Consider the following 23,676-nt stretch of genomic DNA (forward strand, 5'->3'; position numbering starts at 1 on the left):
CTTTCCCCCCTCACCAGAGAATGTTCTGAAAGGTATTTTTTACTTCAGGCTCACATTGTGACTTGAATAAGTGGGGCAAGAGAGAAGAGGAATGGGGAAAAGAGAGAGTAAAGTAGTGTGAAGGATAGAGGGAGTAAGAGAGAGAGAGAAAAGGAGAAAGACAAGAGAGTGACGAGGTGAAAGTGAGGGAAGGAGAGCTGCTGTCATGGCATCTTGTTTAGACTGACATTACAGCCTGTTGCTGTGTTACATTTACACAGACAGCAGATGCTGGGGGGTCTGTCTGCTCTCTCTCTCTCTCTGTCTGCTCTCTCTCTGTCTGCTCTCTCTCTCTGTCTGCTCTCTCTCTGTCTGCTTTCTCTCTGTCTGCTCTCTCTGTCTGCTCTCTCTCTGTCTGCTCTCTCTTTGCTGTCTTTCTTTTTCTCTCTCTTTCTTTCTTTGTCTCTCTCTGTCTGCTCTCTCTGCTTTCTTTCTGTCTTTCTCCTCATTTTTTCTCTCTCTCTGCTCTCTTTCTCTCAATCTGTCTGCTTCTCTCTGTCCACTCTCTCCCTCTCTCTCATTTGATCCCTCCCTCCCTCTGTCTTTCTGCTTTTTGTCTGCTCTCTCTCTCTCTCTCTTTCGCTCATTTGATCATTCTAACTGTGTAACTGTGACTAGCTGGCCTGGGGGGTGTGGACATTTGGCTGTCTGCATCTGTCTGTCAGGCGGCAGAGGGGGAGAGGGGAGGGGAGGAGGGAAGAGACGACTGGGAGGGAGGAGGGGAGGAGGAGTGAGAGGAGAGGAGAGGGAGGCAGGGAGGGAGGCAGGGAGGGAGGCAGGGAGGGAACAGTCAGGAGGCAGAGCTGGGGTCATAAAACCTTCTCCACACTGCAGACCAGCTGAGCTCCAGTGTAGGACAGCGCCTAGGTCAACTTCTCACTGCATTCCAAGAGAGAGGGAGGGAGAATGAGAGAGAGAGGGGGAGGGAGAAGGAGGGAGGGAGAGTGAGAGAGAGAGAGAGAGAGAGAGAGAGAGAGAGAGAGAGAGAGAGAGAGAGAGAGAGAGAGAGAGAGGGAAAGCAATCTTCGAGGAAAAAGATTGAAAGAAGGGGTTGGACTAGAGAGAGACGGATAGCGTGTGCGGTTGTGCGAACGAGACGGAGGGAGAGAAGAGAGTGTGTGGCTGAGAGATTGAGAGAAGGTGTGAAGGAGGGACGTAAAGCCATAGAGGAGGAGAGAGAGGAGGGAAGACGAGAGAGAGAGACAGAGAGAGAGAGAGGGGGGGGGGGGAGTAGAGAGACAGACAAAGTGGGAGGAGGGAGTTCTGGGTCCTTGGTCAGCAGCAGATTGAGGGTGTAGACCTGGGGAGCAATGGGCCTTCAGCATGGAGACTGAAATTGACTTCTATAAGCACTTCACTTGGCTAAAAAAGGTCAGTGTTTGTTTTTTTGTTTGTTTGTTTGTTTGTTTGTTTGTGTGTGTGTGTGGACTTCCCCGAGCTTTGTGGTGCATTGTTTCCACTGATGTGTTACCGTGGATACTTGTCCTGTTTTTTTGGACTGGATAACGAGTGTTATAATGTTTGTCTACACAGTATGCGTGTGTGCTTGTGTGTGGGTGAGTGATTGAGTGTGTGAGGGTGTGTATGTGGGTGTCTAGCTCCTATGAGAAGCTTGTGTGCTCAGGAGGTTGTTGCTGTAATCCCATGTGGAGTTGTTGTCTTGTACTCTAATAGAGTCTTCCTGCAGCAGGGCAGTAGGTGGAGGGCATCTCACCTCTGGAAAGTGATGTTCTAGTTGTTGAGTTAGTCTGTTTGTGGGGTTATACTGTGTTGAAGGACACTGCATGTTGAGTTCTACTGTCAGTTACTGTAACTGTGCTGAACAGCGTATGTGTTGAATTAGGCCAAGTGTTGAGTTGGTGTTGGAGTTTCTTGTTATTGGGCTTTGAGTATGCGTGTTTGTTGTTGGGAACGTATCAGATAAGGGGCTGTATCTTCACCAACAGCTGATTGCTGTTTACCAAACAGAGTTAGAGCCAAACAACTACGTCCTTTCAGCTTCTCTCTTCTCCCCTCCTTCCCCCCCCCCCCCCCCCTCCCCTCTTCTCCTCTCCTCTCCCCTCCTCTTCTCTCAGTATTAGTAATGTGTATTAGGAGCTGGTGTGAGTAATTCTTGTTCATACTGGGCTGGGTTGTCTCTGATCCGACACTGTTGTTCCATCCTCTCCTCTCTGCATGATGTCAGGGTGTGTGTGTACGTGTCTCTGTGCGTGTGTGTGTCTCTGTGTGTGTGTGCGTGTCTGTGAGTGTGTGTGAGTGCGTGTGTGTGTGACACAAAGGAACCTTGATCTCTTATTGGCTTCACACTGTTGCTATGTCTTTGTTTACGAGTTGCTGCTCAAATTCAAACAAACACGCACACCTACACGCACGCACACACACACACGCATGCACATACACACACACAGACATACTTCTTGTTGTGGAAACGTGAGGCATTTACTTCTGAGAGAGCACATTTTCCTGTAACCACATCAGTTATTGGATTTGAAATGGAGTCTGGGGTGTAACTCACTACAAGGTGGGTTTTGTTTTCCCAGAGCTAGACGACATTTTCCAAATCAAATTCTGCAGTCCAACATGTTTTTGTGGTCGTCGTGTCAACAGACATGTTGAGGAGATGATAAGCGTGTGCTGCACATGCCTGGTCATGGATGCTGCAATGTGTGAGGTGGCGTGGAGGAACGTTGATCACATGATCTGTGTCGTTTGAGGTGGAACCGGTTCCTCCTCCATGCTCCGGTATCCTGTAGAAACAGGAAGGCCTCTTGTAGTCTTACTTGAACTCGGGGAACAGCGGCTGTTTTCAGGTCATTAAAGTAGGTGGTTCTCCCTGGCTTGTACTGTATATGTTGTCATGCATTCTTGGACTGTGTAATCATACAGTTAGAGTTTCCGGCCCGCTCCTCAGCTCTGCCCTCCTCTTCCATCCTCTCCTCTCTTCCTCCGCTCGCTTCTCGTCTTCTCCTCTCTCCCTCCGCTCCTATCCTCCCCTTTCATCTCCTCTGTTCATCTTTCCCCTCCTCTTCTATCCACTTCTCATGTCTTCTCCTCTCTTCCTCTCGTCTCCTCTCCTCTACTTTCGGAGGGTTCAGAGGGTTCTCTGCCTGGAGTTAGAAGGGGGATTTCCTATGTGGGTTGTTCAGGCAGACACTTACACACAACAGGGTTCCTCAGCAAGCCAAACGAAAGGGCTTTATTGTGTGTTGGAGTGCGTGGGTCTGGGTTGCATGTAATGAGTTCTGTCACAGATACGAACTGTCTCCCATGACACTTCCCTGAACGCCGCAGGGAGTTGTAGTCATGACACTTCCTGAATGTGACAGGAAGTTGTACTCGTGCCCTCTGACCTTTTGGAACTTTCTGATCTCAACAGGGAACTCTCCGGGCCTCAGCCTGTAGTAACGAATGGGGTTCCCACTACATACTATGACAGGCTTTAATGGACACTGTGTTGTCAATGTTCACCTGCTCTCTTGCTGTTCCTTTCAGAACACATCCTGGTGAGGATTTATTTTCATCTCATGGGTCCTCATTCATAGCCCCTTTATCTCATCCTCTCTGTCATTCTCTGTCACTTTCTCTTTCTCTCATCTTCCCTGTCTCTTTCCTTCCTTCCCTCTCTCTGTTTCTCTTCCTCTCCTTCCCCCCCCCCCTCTCTCTCTCTCTCTCTCTTTCCCTTCTCCCTCCCTCCCTCCCTCTTCCCTCCCCCCAGTGTGGCGTGCTTGAGCCTGTGTGTTTACGGTGCCTCGTGGGTAACAGTCCTGAGCACCCAGGCTGTCCTGCGTGGTGAGGGTAAACATCCTCGTACCTCTGCCCTCCCTGGAGCCCCCTGGCTGGGTCTGGAGCCTGGAGGCACACCAGACCAGCTCCACATGGGCTCCACAGGGAGGGGACTACACTGTCAAAATAAGAATGGGAAATATAAATGTAAATATATCAAAACATTTTTTTTTGCTAATGTAGGCTACTTTTTTTTCTTCTTCTCATTTTGGACTTAATGTTAGGTTAAAGACTGTGCTGACAAGCTATCACTTCACACCTCGCTCTAACACCCAGCCATATCTGGCACTGGGCCATGGGCACAGCTCAACCCAGTCTCTGGGTGGTCAGCCCGGGGAAGAGGGCCCTGAGCCTGGCCAGACGGCCACTCCTAAAAAGGCTAGAAACAAAACAGTTGGGTGACAGTGACGCCTCGCCGAATACCCGGCGCTCTTTGATGACCTCAGAGGAACAGCTTTTTCACAGCTGTTGGCATGTGTGTGTCTGTGTGTGTGCCCCCCCCACCCCACCCCCCCATAGAGTTCTGGCAGGGTGTTCCTGCCTTCGGTGAAAGTCACACATTCCAGTCAGGATCCTCACATCATTTCACTGCTGAGAGAAAGAGGAGTGGGGGGGGGGGACAGGGACAGAGAGAGACAAGAAAAAAAGAGAATATAACTAATGTTGCAAAACCATCACATGGTTTCCCAGCTTAGATATAGAGAGCAAGACAGACAAATAGAGAAGGATGCTCCACCAGAAGTCAGTGTGTCCAATCGTCCAGACGGCGTTCTGCAGCTCTATGCCTCAGATCTCTGGACACAATGAGCTCCAGGGAGGCACCACATGGAGATCACATGAGCAGCGCTCGCACAACCACCTCCACCACTCCTACTCCGTCAGCTGACCGAGAAGAGGAACGACCTCCGACCTCTCCGGAAGGTTCTAGTCAGACGCAGAGGCTCGATGCGTGACAGGAGGGTGACGGAGAATGAGAGTCCCTGTCCCTCTTTACCCTTTTTGTTTTTCTCTTCTTCATGTCTTATCCCTTCGTCTCTCTTTGACTACGTTCTCTTTTCCTTTCTTCTCTTCTCTCCTCGTCTGTCCTCTCCTCTCCTTTTCTCAACTAAGATCCAACCTTCAAAGTATATGAACATGTTGCAAAGCAGAAATGTCTGTGTGACAGCTTAACTATGTACAGATTACTAGAACAGATTGAGCTATATTACTACTAATACAGACCGAGCTACACTTTGGCATGGTCAAATGGGGGCATTGCTGATGAATCATTGATTGATTTTAGCATTCCACTGCTGTTACCACACACGCACAAACACACACACACACATTCCTCCAGGGCATTGCTTGACCCCTTTTGTCGGTGTGTGTTACTGCAGGTTAACCTGCGGTCGCCAGGCAACAATGAGACCTATCAGGAACGATTGGTTCGTCTAGAGGGGGACAAGGAGTCTCTGGTACTTCAGGTAAGATCTGCTCTGTGTGTGTTTGAGTGTGTGTGTATGAGTGTGTGTGCGTGTGTTTGTGTGTGTATGCTCATGCGTATGAGGCCATATAAGGACTGGAGGTAGAATGATGGACTAGGAGGGTGAACGGTTGATAAAAGCGTGCTGAAAGATGTGAAGAATAGGATGTGTGGTAGAACGGTTGGTTCTGTCACCCCCCCCAACCCAGCCAGCCCTGTGTGTGACTGTGTGCAAGCAAACGTGTGTGTGTTTACTGTCAACACCAAGGCTGTGTAGCCTTTCAGCAAGCTCTGCCGCTACTCGTACACCTGAGGAACATACAGCTCTATCTCTCACTACTCGTACGCCTGAGGAACATACAGCTCTATCTCTCACTACTCGTACACCTGAGGAACATACAGCTCTATCTCTCACTACTCGTACACCTGAGGAACATACAGCTCTATCTCTCACTACTCGTACACCTGAGGAACATACAGCTCTATCTCTCACTACTCGTACACCTGAGGAACATACAGCTCTATCTCTCACTACTCGTACACCTGAGGAACATACAGCTCTATCTCTCACTACTCGTACACCTGAGGAACATACAGCTCTATCTCTCGCTACTCGTACGCCTGAGGAACATACAGCTCTATCTCTCACTACTCGTACGCCTGAGGAACATACAGCTCTATCTCTCACTACTCGTACGCCTGAGGAACATACAGCTCTATCTCTCACTACTCGTACACCTGAGGAACATACAGCTCTATCTCTCACTACTCGTACACCTGAGGAACATACAGCTCTATCTCTCACTACTCGTACGCCTGAGGAACATATAGCTCTATCTCTCACTACTCGTACGCCTGAGGAACATACAGCTCTATCTCTCACTACTCGTACGCCTGAGGAACATACAGCTCTATCTCTCACTACTCGTACGCCTGAGGAACATACAGCTCTATCTCTCACTACTCGTACGCCTGAGGAACATACAGCTCTATCTCTCACTACTCGTACGCCTGAGGAACATACAGCTCTATCTCTCACTACTCGTACGCCTGAGGAACATACAGCTCTATCTCTCACTACTCGTACACCTGAGGAACATACAGCTCTATCTCTCACTACTTGTACACCTGAGGAACATACAGCTCTATCTCTCACTACTCGTACGCCTGAGGAACATACAGCTCTATCTCTCACTACTCGTACGCCTGAGAAACATACAGCTCTATCTCTCACTACTCGTACGCCTGAGGAACATACAGCTCTATCTCTCACTACTCGTACACCTGAGGAACATACAGCTCTATCTCTCACTACTTGTACACCTGAGGAACATACAGCTCTATCTCTCACTACTCGTACACCTGAGGAACATACAGCTCTATCTCTCACTACTCGTACGCCTGAGGAACATACAGCTCTATCTCTCACTACTCGTACACCTGAGGAACAGGCTTCTGATCCAGGTGTCATGTTTGTCCTCTCTCCTCCCTCAACACAGACAGCTAGCCCTCTCTGCCCTGTCACAGCTTGTCTTATCCAAACATGCAATCAAGCTGTATAGTAGCCAAGTCTATCCCCCCCTCTCTCTCTCTGTCTCTCGCTCTCTCTCTGTCTCTCTCTGTCTGTCTCTCTCTGTCTGTCTGTCTCTCCTCTTTCTCTCAATTTCTCTCCATCTCTTTCTCTCACTTTCTCTGTCTTTCTCATTCTCTTTGTCATTTTCTTTATCTTTCTCTCACTTACTCTCTCACTTACGCTCTTACTCTCTCTTTCTCTCTCTCACACGCTTTTTCTCTCTGTCTTTTGATCTTTCTCTCTGATCTCTCTTTCTGTCTCTCGGTTTTGCTTAGTCTCTATCACACACACACACAGTGCATTCTTCTGCCCCTCCTTCTGATAGGCAGGCCCTTGTTCGCTGATAGCACGATTGGCTATTGACACTTCCCCCCAAGGTGCCTTGCTCTCTCTGTCTCTCTCTCTCTCTCCTACCTGTTCTCAGTCAGCGTGTGCTGGAGTTAGAGCTGCTCCTATATTTATACACCCCACCTCACACTGCTCTATCAACACGTCCCAGGTATGTAGCTGTCCCTGGTACAATGTTTCTCTTCTTGGTGGAGGTGGTTCGTCCTTGTTGTATTTGACGCTGGGCTGTTGACATTCGAGCTGTACTTCAGCGGATCTGGGAAGTGAAACTGCTGACCTGGCGCGGAGCGTTGTTGGGAGAGAGCTTAGCTTAGCTACGGAGCAGAGGAATGAGGTTCAGGCATGTGTGTGTGTTGGTGGGTGTGTGTGAGAGAGAGTTTGTGTGTGTGAGGGTTCACCTGTTAATGTGTTGGTGCGTGAAAGCATTATCAGTAGAAAGGGAGTGTTTGCTAGTGAGTGTCAGTTGACCTGTTAAGCTGTGTGAGTTTGTGTGTGTGTGACGGTGTGTAAATGTGAGTTGTCAGAGGAATTAACACACCTAGTCCAGGGGGAGTGTTGACTGTCTGAGTAGTTTGCTGATGAGCGTAATAATGACTGACAAAATGTGTGTGTGACCAGTGTGTATGTGGGTGTGTGAGAGAGAGAGACCAGTGTGTGTGTGTGTGTGTGTGTGTGAGAGGGAGTGAGAGAGACCAGTGTGTGGGTGTGTGTGAGAGGGAGTGAGAGAGACCAGTGTGTTTGTGTGTGTGAGAGGGAGTGAGAGAGACCAGTGTGTGTGTGTGTGAGAGAGAGAGATACCAGTGTTTGTGTGTGTGAGAGAGAGACCAGCATGTGTGTGTGAGAGAGGGAGAGAGACCAGCGTGTGTGTGTGAGAGGGAGAGAGACCAGCGTGCGTGTGAGAGACCCTGCGTGACCTCTGTGTGGTGTTGTCTCTCAGGTGAGCGTGCTGACAGACCAGGTGGAGGCTCAGGGAGAGAAGATCAGAGACCTGGAGACATCACTGGAGGAGCATCACCACAAGCTGCTCTCTACTGAGGAGATGCTGCAACAGGTTCGACCACGCCAGACGCAATCCCATAATACTATCACCATGACTACACCACCCGCCATCCTATAATACTGTCACCGCGACCACACTACCCCATCCACCGTACCATCCTTTTGTCACCATGACCACACTACCCCATACTATTGTTGTCATGACTACACTCCCCATCTAGAATACCATAATGCAGTTACAATGGCAATACTATGCCATCCACCACAGTATAATATTACTGTCATGGCAACAGTACACCACACCACCATACCATAATACTATCTGTGGCTGCCATGCTACAGTATCACAGCACTGCATGCTTAAACAGCTAAGTGCTATGCTGTGGTCTACAGGTTGACCTCAACCTGTTTTAGACAGGAATCCTGTTCGAACTGGAACTGTGGATTCCAGTTTTTGTCTGAAAAAGTGAGTGCTGTTAGATTCAAGTGCAAGTTCTGTTCTACTGGTGAGATAGATTCCAGGTTACATTTGAGTCAGCTGTGGATGAATATCAAGGGTGTGCCATCATTTACTGTAAAACAAGCCAGTTTTAGTGTCCTATTCCTGTGACTCATATACAGAGATTACACAATGTCATCAGCCTTCAACAGCAGAAAGAGAGAGAGAGAGAGAGAGAGAGAGAGAGAGAGAGAGAGAGAGAGAGAGAGAGAGAGAGAGAGAGAGAGAGAGAGAGAGAGAGAGAGAGAGAGAGAGAGAGAGAGAGAGAGAGAGAGAGAAGGGTAGGGGAAGAGAGAGGGAGATAGGGGGGGCGGCAAGTCTACCTGACAAAGTTTCCTCTCCTACTGCACTTTTTAACACTTAGTGAGAATAAGGATGATGAAGAGAGGAGAAGGAGTGCTAATGAGAAAATACACAGAATGAATGAGTGGTCCTACTACCCTAGTCACATGGTCCTACTACCACAGTCACATGGTCCTAGTACCCCAGTCACATGGTTCTACTACCCCAGTTACATGGTCCTACTACCCCAGTTACATGGTCCTACTACCCCAGTCACATGGTTCTACTACCCCAGTCACATGGTCCTACTACCCCAGTCACATGGTTCTACTACCCCAGTCACATGGTCCTACTACCCCAGTCACATGGTCCTACTACCCCAGTCACAGTGACCTTGTGACTACCTCAGTCACAAGGTCACTCTCTCAACACGGCATGTCTCCATGTCTAGGCTCTGGTGTTTTTCCGATCTACACACCAGCACACTGTAAACCTGCTGTAATTATAACCCAGTCTGTCTGGGCACAGAACAGCACACATATAGAAACAGAACACAAATAGAACCCAGCCAAACATTCCTTACCCAGCATAGGGCATACTACTGTAGTGGGAGATGCTGTTAGGAAGTGAGACTGCACTGTGTCACAATGTGTGTGTGTGTGTGTGTATGTGTGTGTGTGTGAATGGACTGTCAAGCTCTAACAATGCTGTGAACGTCGAAATTGAAGGAGAGGCAGCTGAGACTGTGTGTGTGTGTGTCTGTGTATGAGTGCCTACGTTCTGGACCATAGAACAACCCAATTACATGAATGAAATCACACTCTCTATGAAGGTTCTCAACCAGTCCTCAGTCCCAGTCCTGGATTCCTGCCTCGGCCACATTCTCAGTCCTTCAAATGTCAAGAGGTTCCAAAAAACACAATCCTGTGGTTGAGGTTCATCCACTTCATCATCCTTAAATGTCGCACTACTTTTGTTGATAAAAAACACCGGATGAGACTGGAGGACTTCTCTCTCTGGCCCCAGCCTCTTGTCACACCGAGGAGCTTAGAGACCCCCTATCTGAAGACCCTTTCTGGGCCCCTGACAGAGGGAGGCCCCTATATGGGCCCCTAACACAGGGAAGACACAGGTAAACCCTTGCTCTAGGCCCCTAACACATGAGAAGACTTTCTCACAACGCCACAGTGCTCATGTGTCACCCTTGGGTTGTTACGTTTTCAAACAGCTGACAGTAACGGCATCGGATAGATGTGTGTGTGGGTGCATGCGTGTGCTGGTGTGCGTGCTCTTGTATGTGCGTGTGCGTCCGTGTGTGTGCGCGCGCGTATCAATAACCCAGAGCCTATTCGACTGAGCTCTATTGACGGGCTGTTGTCTATGTGTGAACAGTGTGGAGCCTGTCTATTCTACATGGAATCTGGTCAGGCTGACTTGGCGATTAGAGAGAACTGTGTCAGTGTTTGCTTCTCCTCACCCCTCACAGCCTGCCATGGAGGAGATAAGAAAAGAAACAGTTACTGTAACAGGTATACGGGTATAACAGGGGGAACAGGGAGTCAGGTGGCTGAGTGGTTAGAGACTCGGGCTAGTAATCAGAAGGTCGCTGGTTCGATTCCCGGCCGTGTCAAATGACGTTGTGTCCTTGGGCAAGGCACTCCACCCTACTTGCCTCGGGGGGAATGTCCCTGTACTTACTGTAAGTCGCTCTGGATAAATGACGTCTGCTAAATGACTAAATGTAGATGTAACAGAGAGGGAATCTTACAAGCAGCGTCACGTAGCCACGTGATAGAGGTCCTCTTCCACTCTGCGTCTCATAGCACGCGCACACACAAATATACATACATACGCACACACGTAAACATACGTAAATACACCCATACACTCTTACACACACATACACACACAGACCCACATTCAAACATCCACGCACAAACCCATTCGCACGCACGCGTGCATTATTAGTAGCCATTCGGGCGTGAAACAGTTTGTGTCAGCGCTGTGGGCCACGTTAGAATCACTGCTAATTAGGAGTGTCCTTCCACACAGCCACGCTGTGTCACCACGGTAACTGGCGTGTCACCGTGGTGACTGTAGGAGGGATTCCGCGCCCCCCCCCCCGGCTCTGTGGGGGAGAGCCTGCTCTCTGTGTCTGCCAGGGGCCTCAGCCTGGCCTGAATAGAGGGCCCCCAGGGGCAGTGACTGGCTGAACCAGAGGGAGTGTGTGTCCCATGTGGAAGACCTGATCATCAGAGGGAACATGTGTCAGACTCTCTGCCCTACTGGGCCCCAGCCCAGCCAGCCTAGACCCTCTGCCACCGCCCAGCCAGCCTAGACTAGACCCTCTGCCACAGCCCAGCCAGCCTCGACTAGACCCTCTGCAATCGCCCAGCCAGCCTAGACTAGACCCTCTGCCACAGCCCAGCCAGCCTAGACTAGACCCTCTGTCATAGCCCAGCCAGCCAAGCCTAGACCCTCTGCCACAGCCCAGCCAGCCTAGACAAGACCCTGTACCATATCCCAACCTGCCTAGACTAGACCATAGCCCAGCCAGCCTAGACTAGACCCTGTACCATACCCCAACCAGCCTAGACTAGGCCATAGCTCAGCCAGCCTAGACTAGACCATAGCCCAGCCTAGCCCAACCTGCCCAGCCTTGACCTTCTTCCCCAGCACAGTCCAGCCCAGTCCCCTCCAGCTGGCTCTATGGAACAGCAGAAGACACACGAGCATGTGTCTCCGTGCTTAATTAGTTCAGAGAGGGGATTTAAAGTAGCTTACGTCGACCAGTCTGCATGCCCACCCTGGAAAGACGCTTCATTTGGGCTCCAAATGCTGCCTTGATCCTTCTTAGACTCCCTCTGGTGTCTCGTTGCAAATGTCACTGGGCTGCCTTAACTTATTTAACAGATTTATTTTTCCTTGAGCCTTAGCGATTATATGGTTTACTGTCTGTCTGTCTGGGCCGGGGGAACTTGTGTTTCCCTTATGATCTCACTCTCTGACTCTAGTTGGTGGACTGTGGTGTTGGCAATATTGAGGTTGTGACTTTGATTCACAAACACACAAAACTACATGATGTATTGACTTAAAAACACAATGTCAAGTGTTCAATAACTTTAACCTTAGGGAGTCAGGTGGCTGAGCGGTTAGAGAATCGGGCTAGTAATCAGAAGGTTGTGGTTCGATTCCCAGCTGTGCCAAAATGACGTTGTGTCCTTGGGCAAGGCACTTCACCCTACTTGCCTCGGGGAAATGTCCCTGTACTTACTGTAAGTCGCTCTGGATAAGAGAGTCTGCTAAATGACTAAATGTAAATGTAATTCGATTTTCAGATTTTACTACCGACACTGGAACACAAGCGACTACTTTCAACAGAACAGCATCTTAGAAGGATGTTCTTGTATGCTTCTGTGGAAAGATATACATTTTAACAAGTTCCATTGACTAAACAAACAGTGATTAAGGGGATCTAACAATGCACTTTGTTATTCACCAATACACTCCAGACTCAATTTCACATGAAAAACATGTATTTGTTGAGTAACCATAGGATGTTATGCAGTGTTTTGTAACAGTTTAGGGGGAACTGGAATGTGCAATGATAAAAGGTGGTGGGAAAATTCAGCGTGTAGAGCAAAAGTCAGTCTGGTGATGGTCATAGTAGGATGAGACACTATCTCTCACTGTTCTCTCCCTCCCTTTCTCTTCTCTCTCCCTTTCTCTATCTCTCTGTCTCTCTCTCTCTGACACTTTCATCTCTCATGTCTGAGACAGAGGGAGTGCACTGTAAATAGAGCTGTGTGTGTGTGTGTGTGTGTGTGTGTGTGTGTGTGTGTGTGTGTGTGTGTGTGTGTGTGTGTGTGTGTGTGTGTGTGTATATTTAGCCATGTGGGGCCTGGTGTCCTAGGCTGGTCGGTTAATCGGGGGGACAGTGTATGCACTGCAGAGACCCATTGACTCCTCACTGCACTGTCACGCTGGTCTGTTTTTCTCTGTCTGTCTCTCTTTCTGTCTGTCTCTCTGTCTGTCTCTCTTTCTGTCTGTCTGTCTCTCTGTCTTTCTCTCTGTCTGTCTGTCTGTCTCTCTTTGTCTGTCTGTCTCTCTGTCTGTCTCTCTGTCTGTCTGTCTCTGTTTGTCTGTCTGTCTCTCTGACTGTCTCCTCCCTCGTCTTTCTCTCTATCTCCCTCTCCTCTCTCTCTCTCTCTCTCTCTCTCTCTCTCTCTCTCTCTCTCTCACACACACTCTCTCTATCACTGTCTGTCTGTCTGTCAATCTGTCTCAGTCAATCTGTCTCAGTTTGTCACCTGTGTGCGTGCGTGCATGGGGTAGGTGTGTGTCCTTGTCTCATTGTGCTGTTGTGACCCCGTGCCTGCAGGAGCTTCTGAGCAGAACGTCGTTGGAGAGCCAGAAGCTGGACCTGATGGACGAGGTGTCCTACCTGAAGCTGCAGCTGGTGAACGACGAGCAGAACCACCAGCCTGCCTGCGACGTCAGCCACAACAAGGCAGAGGTACGCTTCCACAGCACACAGGGAAGGATGGAGCTCTGTGTGTGTGTGTGTGTGTGTGTGTGTGTGTGTGTGGTCGTGTTTAACCACCCTTTTGGGGACCAAATGTTTTCACAAGTATAGTGAAACATAAAAAACCTGACCTTGTGGTGCCCTTTTTGTGGGGCCCATAACTTAAAATGCGTTTTTTTAGGGGGTTTTAGGTATAGATTTAGTGTTAGGGTTTGGAGTTACATTAGGGGTTAGTGGTTAGAGATAACACCATTTTGAATGGGAGTGAATAGCTGGGCCCCACTAGGATAGAAAAACAAACCTGTGTGTGTGTGTGCGTGTGTGCTGTTGAGGGAGATTGGAATGTAGTAACCATGTGGACTGGGTTCCCACAGAACATTGTCTAAATCTGTTAGGAACAGAACAACCTTTTAAGGAGTGTGGGTATGTGACTCACAAAAGTCAAGCACAAGGAAGCTTTTGTCCACTTCGAATCATCCATGGTTTTGCTACTGTTAGAGTCAAGCAGGTCTGGGTGTAGAGTGGTCCAGATACTCTGGAATCACACTTGTGGCCACTGAAATGACCTTGTTGAGAATCTAACTTGTATTCTTGTCCTGAGTGGACTAACGGATGTATCTAAGCTGTCACCTCACTAGCGTGTGAGGGCCTGGTGTTCTAAGTGGTTTTCTCTGCTTCCTGCTGTGTGATGTCACCTGTTCTGCATGCTACCGTGTAGATATCAGCGGAATAATGTGATTGGTGGAATGTGTGTTTGATGTGGTCCAGATGCTGTATGTGTGAGAAAAATGAGCGGGATGAAAAGTATTTTCACACTCAATTAAACACTTGAGCTTGAATGCCCCCCCCCCCCACACACACACACACACAGATAATACACACACACACATACTGACACATAGTCCCAGCCCTCAACCATGCTTCATTAGACACCCTGTAACACTTCCTGTACAGCTTGTTGATGTCACTTCCTGTGTTTACGAAAGTTCTGTGTGTTTGCTTGCTGGCCTCCACCCTGTCATGTCTACATCCCTCTCCAAGGACTGGGCAGAGTTCTAGTACTATGAACACACACACACACACTGTGCACAGCACCACTCTTACACACTCACACAAACACACTGCACACAGGGCCAACCAGCCCGGTCTGGTCCAGTTGAACAGCACCTCAGTGAGGCCTTTGTATTGCTTTGTTAATTGTCACGTCCAGCTGTTTTATTCTGCAATAGCACTGCAAGACACTGAGGAAGGGGAGGGGAGTGATGCACCCTTGGCTGTGTGTGTGTGTGTGTGTGTGTGACCATTGTAGAAATAGTCCCCTCCTCCCCATTGAAGCCCTAGATGTGGTCTTGTTTGGATAAACATGATTAAGTACTGTGGTCAGAGCCAGGCAGGGTAACCCCCACAGGCACCAGACTGATAAACTAAACAGGAAATGAGGGGGGTGGAAGAGAGAGAAGGAGAGGGGTTAAGGGGAGGGGAGAGCGGTTGAGGAGGGGGGAAAGGGTTAAGGGGAGAGGGAGAGGGGGAGAGGGCGCTGACAGACAGATGGATAGAAGAAGTAGCTTGAAGTGAAAATCTTCAATGTTTTACAGAATAAAAACCTTCCCCCTGTAGCACAACAAACAGCCATGACTGTCACAGCTGGGTGAAAACCAAACATGAATTTCAAAAGTTGTGAAATGTAGCAATAACATGAGCAAATGGACTACTCATGACGCTCTACATAATTATGCAGTGTTGCCTTGGTAAGTAGGCAAGTGATATTTACTGACTGTGTGTGAGTTGGGGAGAGACAATGAAATTGAGAGAGTTCTCAGTCTGTCGAGTAAAGCACACAGTCTTGGAAGTCAATCCTTTCAGCCTTCTCCCCCATAAATCTATAACGTCCGGTAGTGTCGCTTTGCGGCTGCTGGCTGCCGTGGTAACTGAGACCAGGGGCACATTTGTTTCGTCAACAGGCTGCGTCCCAGAGGGGACAGCTGCTAGGCCCCACACCGACAGGCAGGAGGGCTGTAAATTGCTTTGTGCATTCCTAAAGTGCAAACACTTTCACCGCGGAAACCAGGGCCTCAGGCCCGCCAACCACACATCGCACATGCCACACGCATGCTCTCTCTTTATGTCCTTCACACACACAAGCACACACAATCACAAACACACGCGGATACACACACAACCACAAACACGCAGACACACTCTCAACCACAAACACACCTGTGGATATACACACTCGCGCGCACTAACACACATGCACACTCACTCAATGCACAGCTTTGAGCATGTAGAGGTTATATATAGTTGGGCTGCGTGTGTCTTATCATCCTCTTGACCTATCGTATGACAGCTTCCTCTGTCCACTGTCAGAGGGTTTCTGTCAGTGTGTCTAAGATTAGTCACATAGATCCTATCTGAGGCTAGCTGGACCTGCACACCTCTAATCCTAACCCTTACTCTGCTCCTGGTGGGAACATTCACATGTCATGCTAGAATAAAAGAGAACAGTCCTCACAGCCACCGTAACCTAGTGTTTCTCCATTCTGAATCTTCTCTTCGTTTAAAAAAATATATATTTTATCCTCACAGCAGAGTGGATCTTCTCATCAGTGTGGATGTTTCGGATCCCTCAACCGTTTTTTGAGATTTTGTATTTTTCCTCGTACACTGTTCTCCATGTCCTTTTTCTTTATGTTCTTCATTTTGTTCCCTTGTTCCCCATGTCCTTACTCCCTGTGTCTCTGCACTCCATTTCCTTCTTCCCTTTTGTGTATATCATCTCTAAACCAGCAAACATGTTTTTGATTCTTTCTCTCTTACTTTCTTTCCATCTCTCCCTTTTTTCCCGTCCTGTTCCTCCCTCCCTCATTGTCCTCCAGTGTGTAGTCAACCTGATTAGTGACCTCCAGGAGGAGATGTGTAGGTTTCAGGAGGAGATCAACACTCGCATCCAGGAGAAGCGAGCCCTCGAGGAGGCTCAGGGGGAGATGGCGGCCCGCCAGGCCCACGACCAGAGCCCCGACGTGGGCTTGGGGGGCTCGGATACGGGCCTGGGGGCCTGGGACCTGGACGACTGCTGCCGCTGTGGAGGAGAGCATGTAGGAAGAGACTCACCCTGCATCTTGTCCCGATCAGAACGGCTCCTGAGATTTGTCCTGGTCTACGCTCTGTGGTATACACAGGAGATAAACCCAGAATGTAGACAAAGACAAATGTTGAGATACGGTCTGTGGCCTGCCCCTATCTCCCCAGTTGAATTGTAGATCTGACAGGACTGGATGGGATTGGATAAGGATGAGGTTTCTACCTGGCCTAAGCATTTTTCTCATGTCTATACCAGTGTCTGAACCAAAGGGATTAGGGAGGAGGGGACACAGTTATTTACACTACAGGGGCTTTTCGAAAAGTGGGAAAAGAAAAGGTCTATCTCTACCAACGATGTGTCTTCTCATACAGGTTCCGAAGTTTGTACGCGCGTATCAGTCAGGCAGTGGAGAGAGAGCAACATCAGACAGGAAACAACACTCAAGGATAATGAATACATTCAAAGGCACTGAAATCGTTTACAGCAAAGTCTTTTAGAGGAGCAAAGTGGAGCAAAGTGCAGATTCATGTGAACACACAGAGATAATACACAGCTGGTATACAGGAAAGCAGGTCGATGAATGCAAAAGGCAGTCCACTCTACTCTGAGGACGACTTTCTGTTTCCATCAGCCTGTTTTTTTTTTTTATCCCCTTTTTAACTTAAAAAGTGATAAAAAGCGTCTGCTAAATGAGTACTCGTTTCAGTGTAAACATGAACTCAGGACCTTCTCATTCTCGAGTCCAGTTTCTTAGGCTGCGGGATGAAAGTATAGAATCTCCAGAACATTCACCGGTCATACCGTTGGTGGAGACAGACCATTTCTTCTTCCACAGGAAGAATGGATGTGCTGTACTTACTCTCTCTCATCTCTCCTATCCTATACCCACCACCCTTCTAGAAACTTCAGCAGACTCTGACTAACATCTTCCCTTTCAGTTTTCCCCACTTGCCTTGTATTCTACAGTATTCATAAGCGGCAATCCTTAGGATTCAAACTTTGGTCACAATCGACTATCAAATACTTTCAAATACTTGAGGTGCACTGGATGTAGCCTGGAACCAACCAGAGCTGACTAGACAGTGCAAATGCTGCCCACCAGTCAGTCACTCGAAGCTGCACCCCAAATATTTCTGAGTGTTGGTAAACATACGTCGACCTAGATGTGGTGGTTGTTGTGTGGTCTTTGTTTTGGGTGTCTATGACTCCAGGTAGTGATATTCCTTCTACTGGTGTGGTGTGTGTGCATGACCGCAACCACAATGTCATGGTCTCATGCGGTTTTGTTTTGTGGTTGACCTTACTAACTCCACCCAGGCTGGCTGCCCCCCTCCTCCTCCCTTCTCTTGTGGAGATGCTACTCTAGGTTTCAGCTGAAAGTGGATCTGACCGTTCTTATCACGTGGAGTCGGGCTTGTCGTGTGTCTATAACACGCACGGTTGTGGTGGCTGTTCTGGACTCCTCGTTTGAACCCCCCCCCTCCTAATACCACACCTGTATCTCGATCACCTGTTGTGTGTAACACTGAAATGATTCCGGACTGCTCTCATTCATGGTTTCTAGTGGTTCTGGGATGCTGTTACGCTGTGGGGCGGGGGAAGCCGAGAGCTGTGTGGTGCTCGTGGCTCGGGCTGGTCGGTCCTGCTCAGCCCGTTAGCGAAGGGTGCCGGCTCGTGATTCGCTAAGATGCAGGTGTGCTGTGTTCCCTGTGTGGACAGGGCTTGATGCAGGAGCTCCGGCATCTGAAGAGCAAAGTGGACGAGCTGGAGGGAGAGAAGACCCAGTACGAGAGGAAACTGAAGGCGACCAAGGTATCTCCGAGGAAAACAGGACAGCCCTGCCTCTAACGGGGGGGGGGTTCTCTGTTCTCCACCTGCGCCCTTCTCCTCTGCCTCCTCTAGTTCTCTGCTCACTAACTCTCTCTGGCATGCTGCTGAACTCCGTTCACAGGATCGCAGTGAATGTGACATAAGGAAAAACCTTGTTAGTTATTGTTTGGCTTATTTTATTAACATTTCCTGTTTCCTGTTTCCTCTGGAAACATTGCTGTACCAGTTATGTTTAATTGTTATCTTCTTCTTCCGTTTGTATGCAGCTTACTGTGCGCATTTCTGGCTTTCTCTCTTCAGCAGTCTCTCTGTCTTTCACTCTTTTTCCCTTCTCTCCCTTTCATTCCTCGATGTCTTTCTGTTTCTCCCTCTGCCCTCTCTGTGTCTCTCCCGTGCACTTTCTCTCTCTCTGTGTTTCTGTCTTTCACTCGGTTTCTCTCTCTCCCTCCCTCTCTCTCTCCCACCCTCCCTCCCTCTCTGTCTACTCTGCCAGCTGTCTATCTCCTACTCTCTCCACGTGTGCTACCAGTCTCTCATGACCAAGCTGTCCAGCCTGAAGCTGACAGTGGAGCACACACAGGTAGAGAAGCAGCACTGGGAGGAACGATGGCGGGCCGCACAGGTGCCTCTTCCTCCTCTTCCCCTTCCTCCTCCTTGTCTTACTCCTCTTCCCCTTCCTCCTCCTTGTCCTCCTCCTCTTCCCCTTCCTCCTCCTTGTCCTCCTCCTCTTCCTCTTCCTCCTTCACTCCCCCCTCCTCCTCTTCCCCTCCCTCCTCCTTGTCCTCCTCCTCTTCCTCTTCCTCCTTCACTCCCCCCTCCTCCGTTTCCCCTCCTCCTCTCCTCCCTCTTCATCCTCCTGTTTCTCCTCCTCTTCCTCACACTCTTTTCCCTCCCTCCTCTCCCGCCGTCTCCTCTCTATCCTTTCTCCTAGCTTTCCTTGCACTGTATTCTTCTCCTTTTCCTCCTCCTTTCCCCGCTCCTCCTGTCCCACTTCTTGCTCTCTCTCTTCCTCCTCCTCTTCTTCCTCCCCCACATGTTGACCTTGTGGTTGTTGGAATCTCATTCGACCAATAAGGTTTCTCCCCTGACCGGGGCATATCTGTAGTCCTTTTTGAACAGCGATCCCACTATGTTGCCGTCAAAAAGACCAATCTTCATGGCGTCTTTGTTTGTTTACGCTGTTGTTTACACTGGTAGAGGAGAGAGAAAGAGGAGGGGGTGATGACAGAAAGAGAGATGGAGAGATGAAGAAGAGAGAGAGCAGAATAAATAAGTGACGGAGCAAGTGGTGTTTTTGATGTAGACACAATCTGACATCTCGGCCCTCCCGCCCCCGCCTGCAGAACAGCAGCCTCTCTCCACGCCTCACTGGCTTCCTGTTAGCTTATGGAAGAGCTCGTTTACAGGAGCCAGACAGGGAACCCATTCTCGTATAGTATGTCTGCCTTTTAGATGTCTCATGTATCTGTTGGATATCTTAAATATCGGTCCCTCCTCTGCTTGGATACATGAGTCTAGAGAACTCTCATTTGCGTTGTGCCTTTGCAGGATATGGGTCATCTGTGGTTTTTGTCTGTGAGTGTGTACTGTATATGTGTGTGTGCCTGTGTGTATTTGTGTACTGTATATGTATTAGTGTGTGTGTGTGTGTGTGTGTGTGTGTGTGTTTATACGCGTTCTGACCAAGTTCAACACCCACAGTCTCGTCAAACAGAGGCGGTACGACAAATGACTCTGCTCGACTATTGGTTCAGTGAGATTCCTCTGTTGTTGTGATGTGCATGCCGTCCGCCGGGTGTTTTACGACGGGTCGTTGCGGAGAGTGTGGAGTGTCGTGGCCTGATCTCTGTGGGTTCCTGTCTCCTGTGTGTGGCTTCCACACTGCTCACTGTGGCTCTGACAGCCAATCACAGCTGGTCACAAAAACAGATTACCAGCAGATGAGATTACTAGTAACAGATTACTAGCAAAAATGGGCAAATGGGCAACCCTTCCCATTAACGCTCACTGTGGCTCTGGCTTAGCTGTACACGTTAAACTTGGTGAGGGATGGGGGAGGTTGGGCTTTCCAGGGGTAAGTGGATGTTGACAGTAATCTTGTTTTGGACACTCAACCTTCAACTGACCCTGTACAACATTCACTTATACCTTACACCCCTCCCCTTCACCATGCCTTCTTACACTTTTGTGTAGACCTATACCGCTAACTAGGGATTGACGGTATGAACGGTATAGAAATATACCGGTATGAATTTGCCCTTCGGGTATGGATTTTGACAATACCGTGCTAACCGCGGTAGAGCCTTCCTGAAATAAGATTTTTCACAGCCCCACCACTAACATTACCATTTAATCATATAGCAACTCCTATATACCTATACTGTTGTTACCTTGTCTATTGCTATGCAGTCCCATGGTAGGTAATACAAACTTAATGTTAAGTGTTGCCCCCCCCCCAAATTGTCGTCTGGCTAATACTATTGTAATCGATTGAGCGATTGAACGTGTGCCAACTCGACTGCTCGTGTCTGCAGGCAGAAATATCCGACCTGCAGCAGCTCCTGGCCTCCAAGGACACCGAGATTCAGAGTTTACAGAGCCAGCTGCTGAGCAGGCCCTCGTCCAGCCACGACACCTCAGACAAAGGTCAGTGGCCTCCGTCTTCTCAGTCATCTCACCAGGGGCGTAGGTTTGTTTTCAAATGTGGGAGGGACAGCTTGTTTTAAAGAGCTGAGGATGCGATCGTTTAATGGAGCTTTCTGAACAACAACGCGGGGAGACAAAGTGTGTGGGACATGTCTCGCCCATGTATAATCAATCCTGCGTCCTCTGCATCTTGGGCTGGACGCGGATCAGAGGAGGTTTTTTACTGAAAATCCGCCCTAAAAACCTAGAAGCGACGAACCGAACGAAAACAGCTTGACAGCTCTGCCTGAGTGCAATATTGAAAGGTAGAACTTGGACACTAACACTAACAACCCCATCCGTCGTTCACTCTTGTCTCCTAATGCTGCCCCCTGCTGTAGAGGAGATGTACAGACAGCTGCTTGACAAATGTAAGACTGCATGGAGCACATCACTGATCACATTTCGAATATCTATGAGGCGAATGTTAACTCCAGAGATTGTTGTCAGGGAACTAGCTACTTAGCAAGAGACACAAACTGCTGCGCTGTGTGGATAAAGAGTATTTCCCCAATGAGCATGGCTAAGGTATGGAGTGAGGCTTGCCAGCTAACTTGCTAGCGTGCAATTCATACTGTTTAAAGCTAAGAGTTAGCTCCCGTAGCAATGGGAACCACTGCCAGATAACTAGCCGGCATGTTGTGCTGCTGTCTGTTATGTCTGTGTGACTGTGTCTGTTCTCCTCTAATTTACTCTGACATCATGTCATGTCTGTCACACCTAGTCTGTCAGACCCTACAGCTGCAGAGGAAGAGGGAGGGGGAGGGTGGGTGGGGGGGGAGAGGGGGGGGGGGGGGTTAGAGGAGGGTGGACAGAACGTTGAGAGAGCAGAAAGAGAGCTGTGCCAAACCTCTGTTGGCTCCGGTTCCGTGTGTGTGTGTGTGTGTGTCTTTCAGATGTTTATTATTAAAATATGTTGGTGTGTGAAACTTGACCATATCCTGTTCTCTTTCTAGACCAAGAATTCCATAGGTTGAAAATGGGGATGGAATCTTTGTTAGCATCCAATGAAGAGAAGGTACGTCCTCCAGCATCTTACAGTTGACACTCTTCTGGATAAGCTGAAAAGGAAGTTTTTTTTCTGGAGCCAACAGTGGTACTTGAATATGTCTAAATACAGTGTGTTTATGGCATACATTCTTTGTGTGTGCACGTGTGTATTTCTGCATGTGTCTGCATATGGACATATGTATGTGTTTGTGTGTGTGTGCATCAGGACCGCCACATTGAGGAGCTGACCGTGCTACTAGGCCAGTACAGGAAGATGAAGGAGGTTCTGGCTCTGACCCAGGGGGGAGAGAGGACCCTGGCCCTGACCCAGGGGGGAGAGAGGGCCCTGGCCCTGACCCAGGGGGGAGAGAGGGCCTTGGCCCTGACCCAGGGGGGAGAGAGGGCCCTGGCCCTGACCCAGGGGGGAGAGAGGGCCTTGGCCCTGACCCAGGGGGGAGAGAGGACCCTGGCCCTGACCCAGGGGGGAGAGAGGACCCTGGCCCTGACCCAGGGGGGAGAGAGGGCCCTGGCCCTGACCCAGGGGGGAGAGAGGGCCCTGGCCCTGACCCAGGCGGAGGAGAGGATGCTGTCTGGCAGCAGCGAGGAGGAACTGAGCAGGAGCCTCGTGCTGCGGGCGCTCACACACAAGGCCCACTGTGGCGTCATCAGGACAGAGGTGACTCTCTCGCTCCGCCAAAGCTGTGTCTGGAGTGAATCAGCCCTTTTACGCCTGTGATCAGGAATGCGAGAGGAGAGCCGCTCGAGCAGTACGAAACTGCAGAGCCTTACTGTGAACATGATCATCTTCTCCATGCTGTCTACTATTTATTTACTTTACATCTATACTTTTCAACACTCAAAAAATATTTACTGCTATAAAGTGATGTGTTAACTTGATTTCAACATGGACTATATTTCCAAATGGAATGCAGATACTTATTTGTTCAACATGAGCTTGGAGATACCAAGTCTTGTGACTGAATTGATTTATTCTGATTGCTCAGGGTGTGTGAGAGGTGTATGTGAAGTGTGAGGTGTGTGGAGTGTGAGGTGAGTGTGAGGTGTGTGTGAGAGGTGTGTGAGGTGTGTGTAAGGGGTGTGTGAAGTGTGAGGTGGGTGTGGAGTGTGAGGCGAGTGTGAGGTGTGTGTGTGAGGAGTTGTGAAGTGTGAGGGGTGTGTGTTGTGTGTGTGTACAGTGTGTATAAAGCTTTCTCTTGTGCAGATGTCCTCCCGAGGTTCGTCTCCTCTCTTCGTGTCTCCACCCTCCTTCCAGAGAGAGCTGGATTCCAGGTACAAACTACTCCACAGACACACACACACACACACACATGATTACGCATGCATGCATACACAAACACATTCACACAGGTGCATAAACACACAGAGGGCCTCATGTACGTACATTTGCAAACGTAGCGTTATTAGCGCCATGGACAACCCGCAGATTGCGCACGCTGTGATACTTCTGTTTACGTCGTATTTATGACACCTGCGGTTCATCGGGTAATCAGCTCCTTTCTCCTCCAACTATACCGTACATTGCGATCATTTAAACGCGCAATTGCATGGGCCTCCTTCT

The 23,676-nt window shown here is 49.2% G+C and overlaps 1 protein-coding gene across 1 annotated transcript in view; it reads left to right on the forward strand.

The window, feature by feature from the left end:
- ppfibp2b (PPFIA binding protein 2b) overlaps window positions 1-23,676 on the forward strand; it is a 51,947-nt gene that overhangs the window by 17,336 nt on the left and 10,935 nt on the right. Inside the window, 9 exon segments of the mRNA XM_067233933.1 lie at window positions 5,199-5,285; window positions 8,143-8,256; window positions 13,367-13,501; window positions 16,387-16,605; window positions 18,312-18,404; window positions 20,957-21,068; window positions 22,064-22,125; window positions 22,324-22,773; window positions 23,320-23,387. Of these exon segments, the coding sequence (XP_067090034.1) occupies window positions 5,199-5,285; window positions 8,143-8,256; window positions 13,367-13,501; window positions 16,387-16,605; window positions 18,312-18,404; window positions 20,957-21,068; window positions 22,064-22,125; window positions 22,324-22,773; window positions 23,320-23,387 (1,340 nt within the window).

The sequence above is a fragment of the Osmerus mordax genome, chromosome 4 (assembly GCF_038355195.1).
Source record: "Osmerus mordax isolate fOsmMor3 chromosome 4, fOsmMor3.pri, whole genome shotgun sequence".
Lineage (NCBI taxonomy): Eukaryota > Metazoa > Chordata > Actinopteri > Osmeriformes > Osmeridae > Osmerus > Osmerus mordax.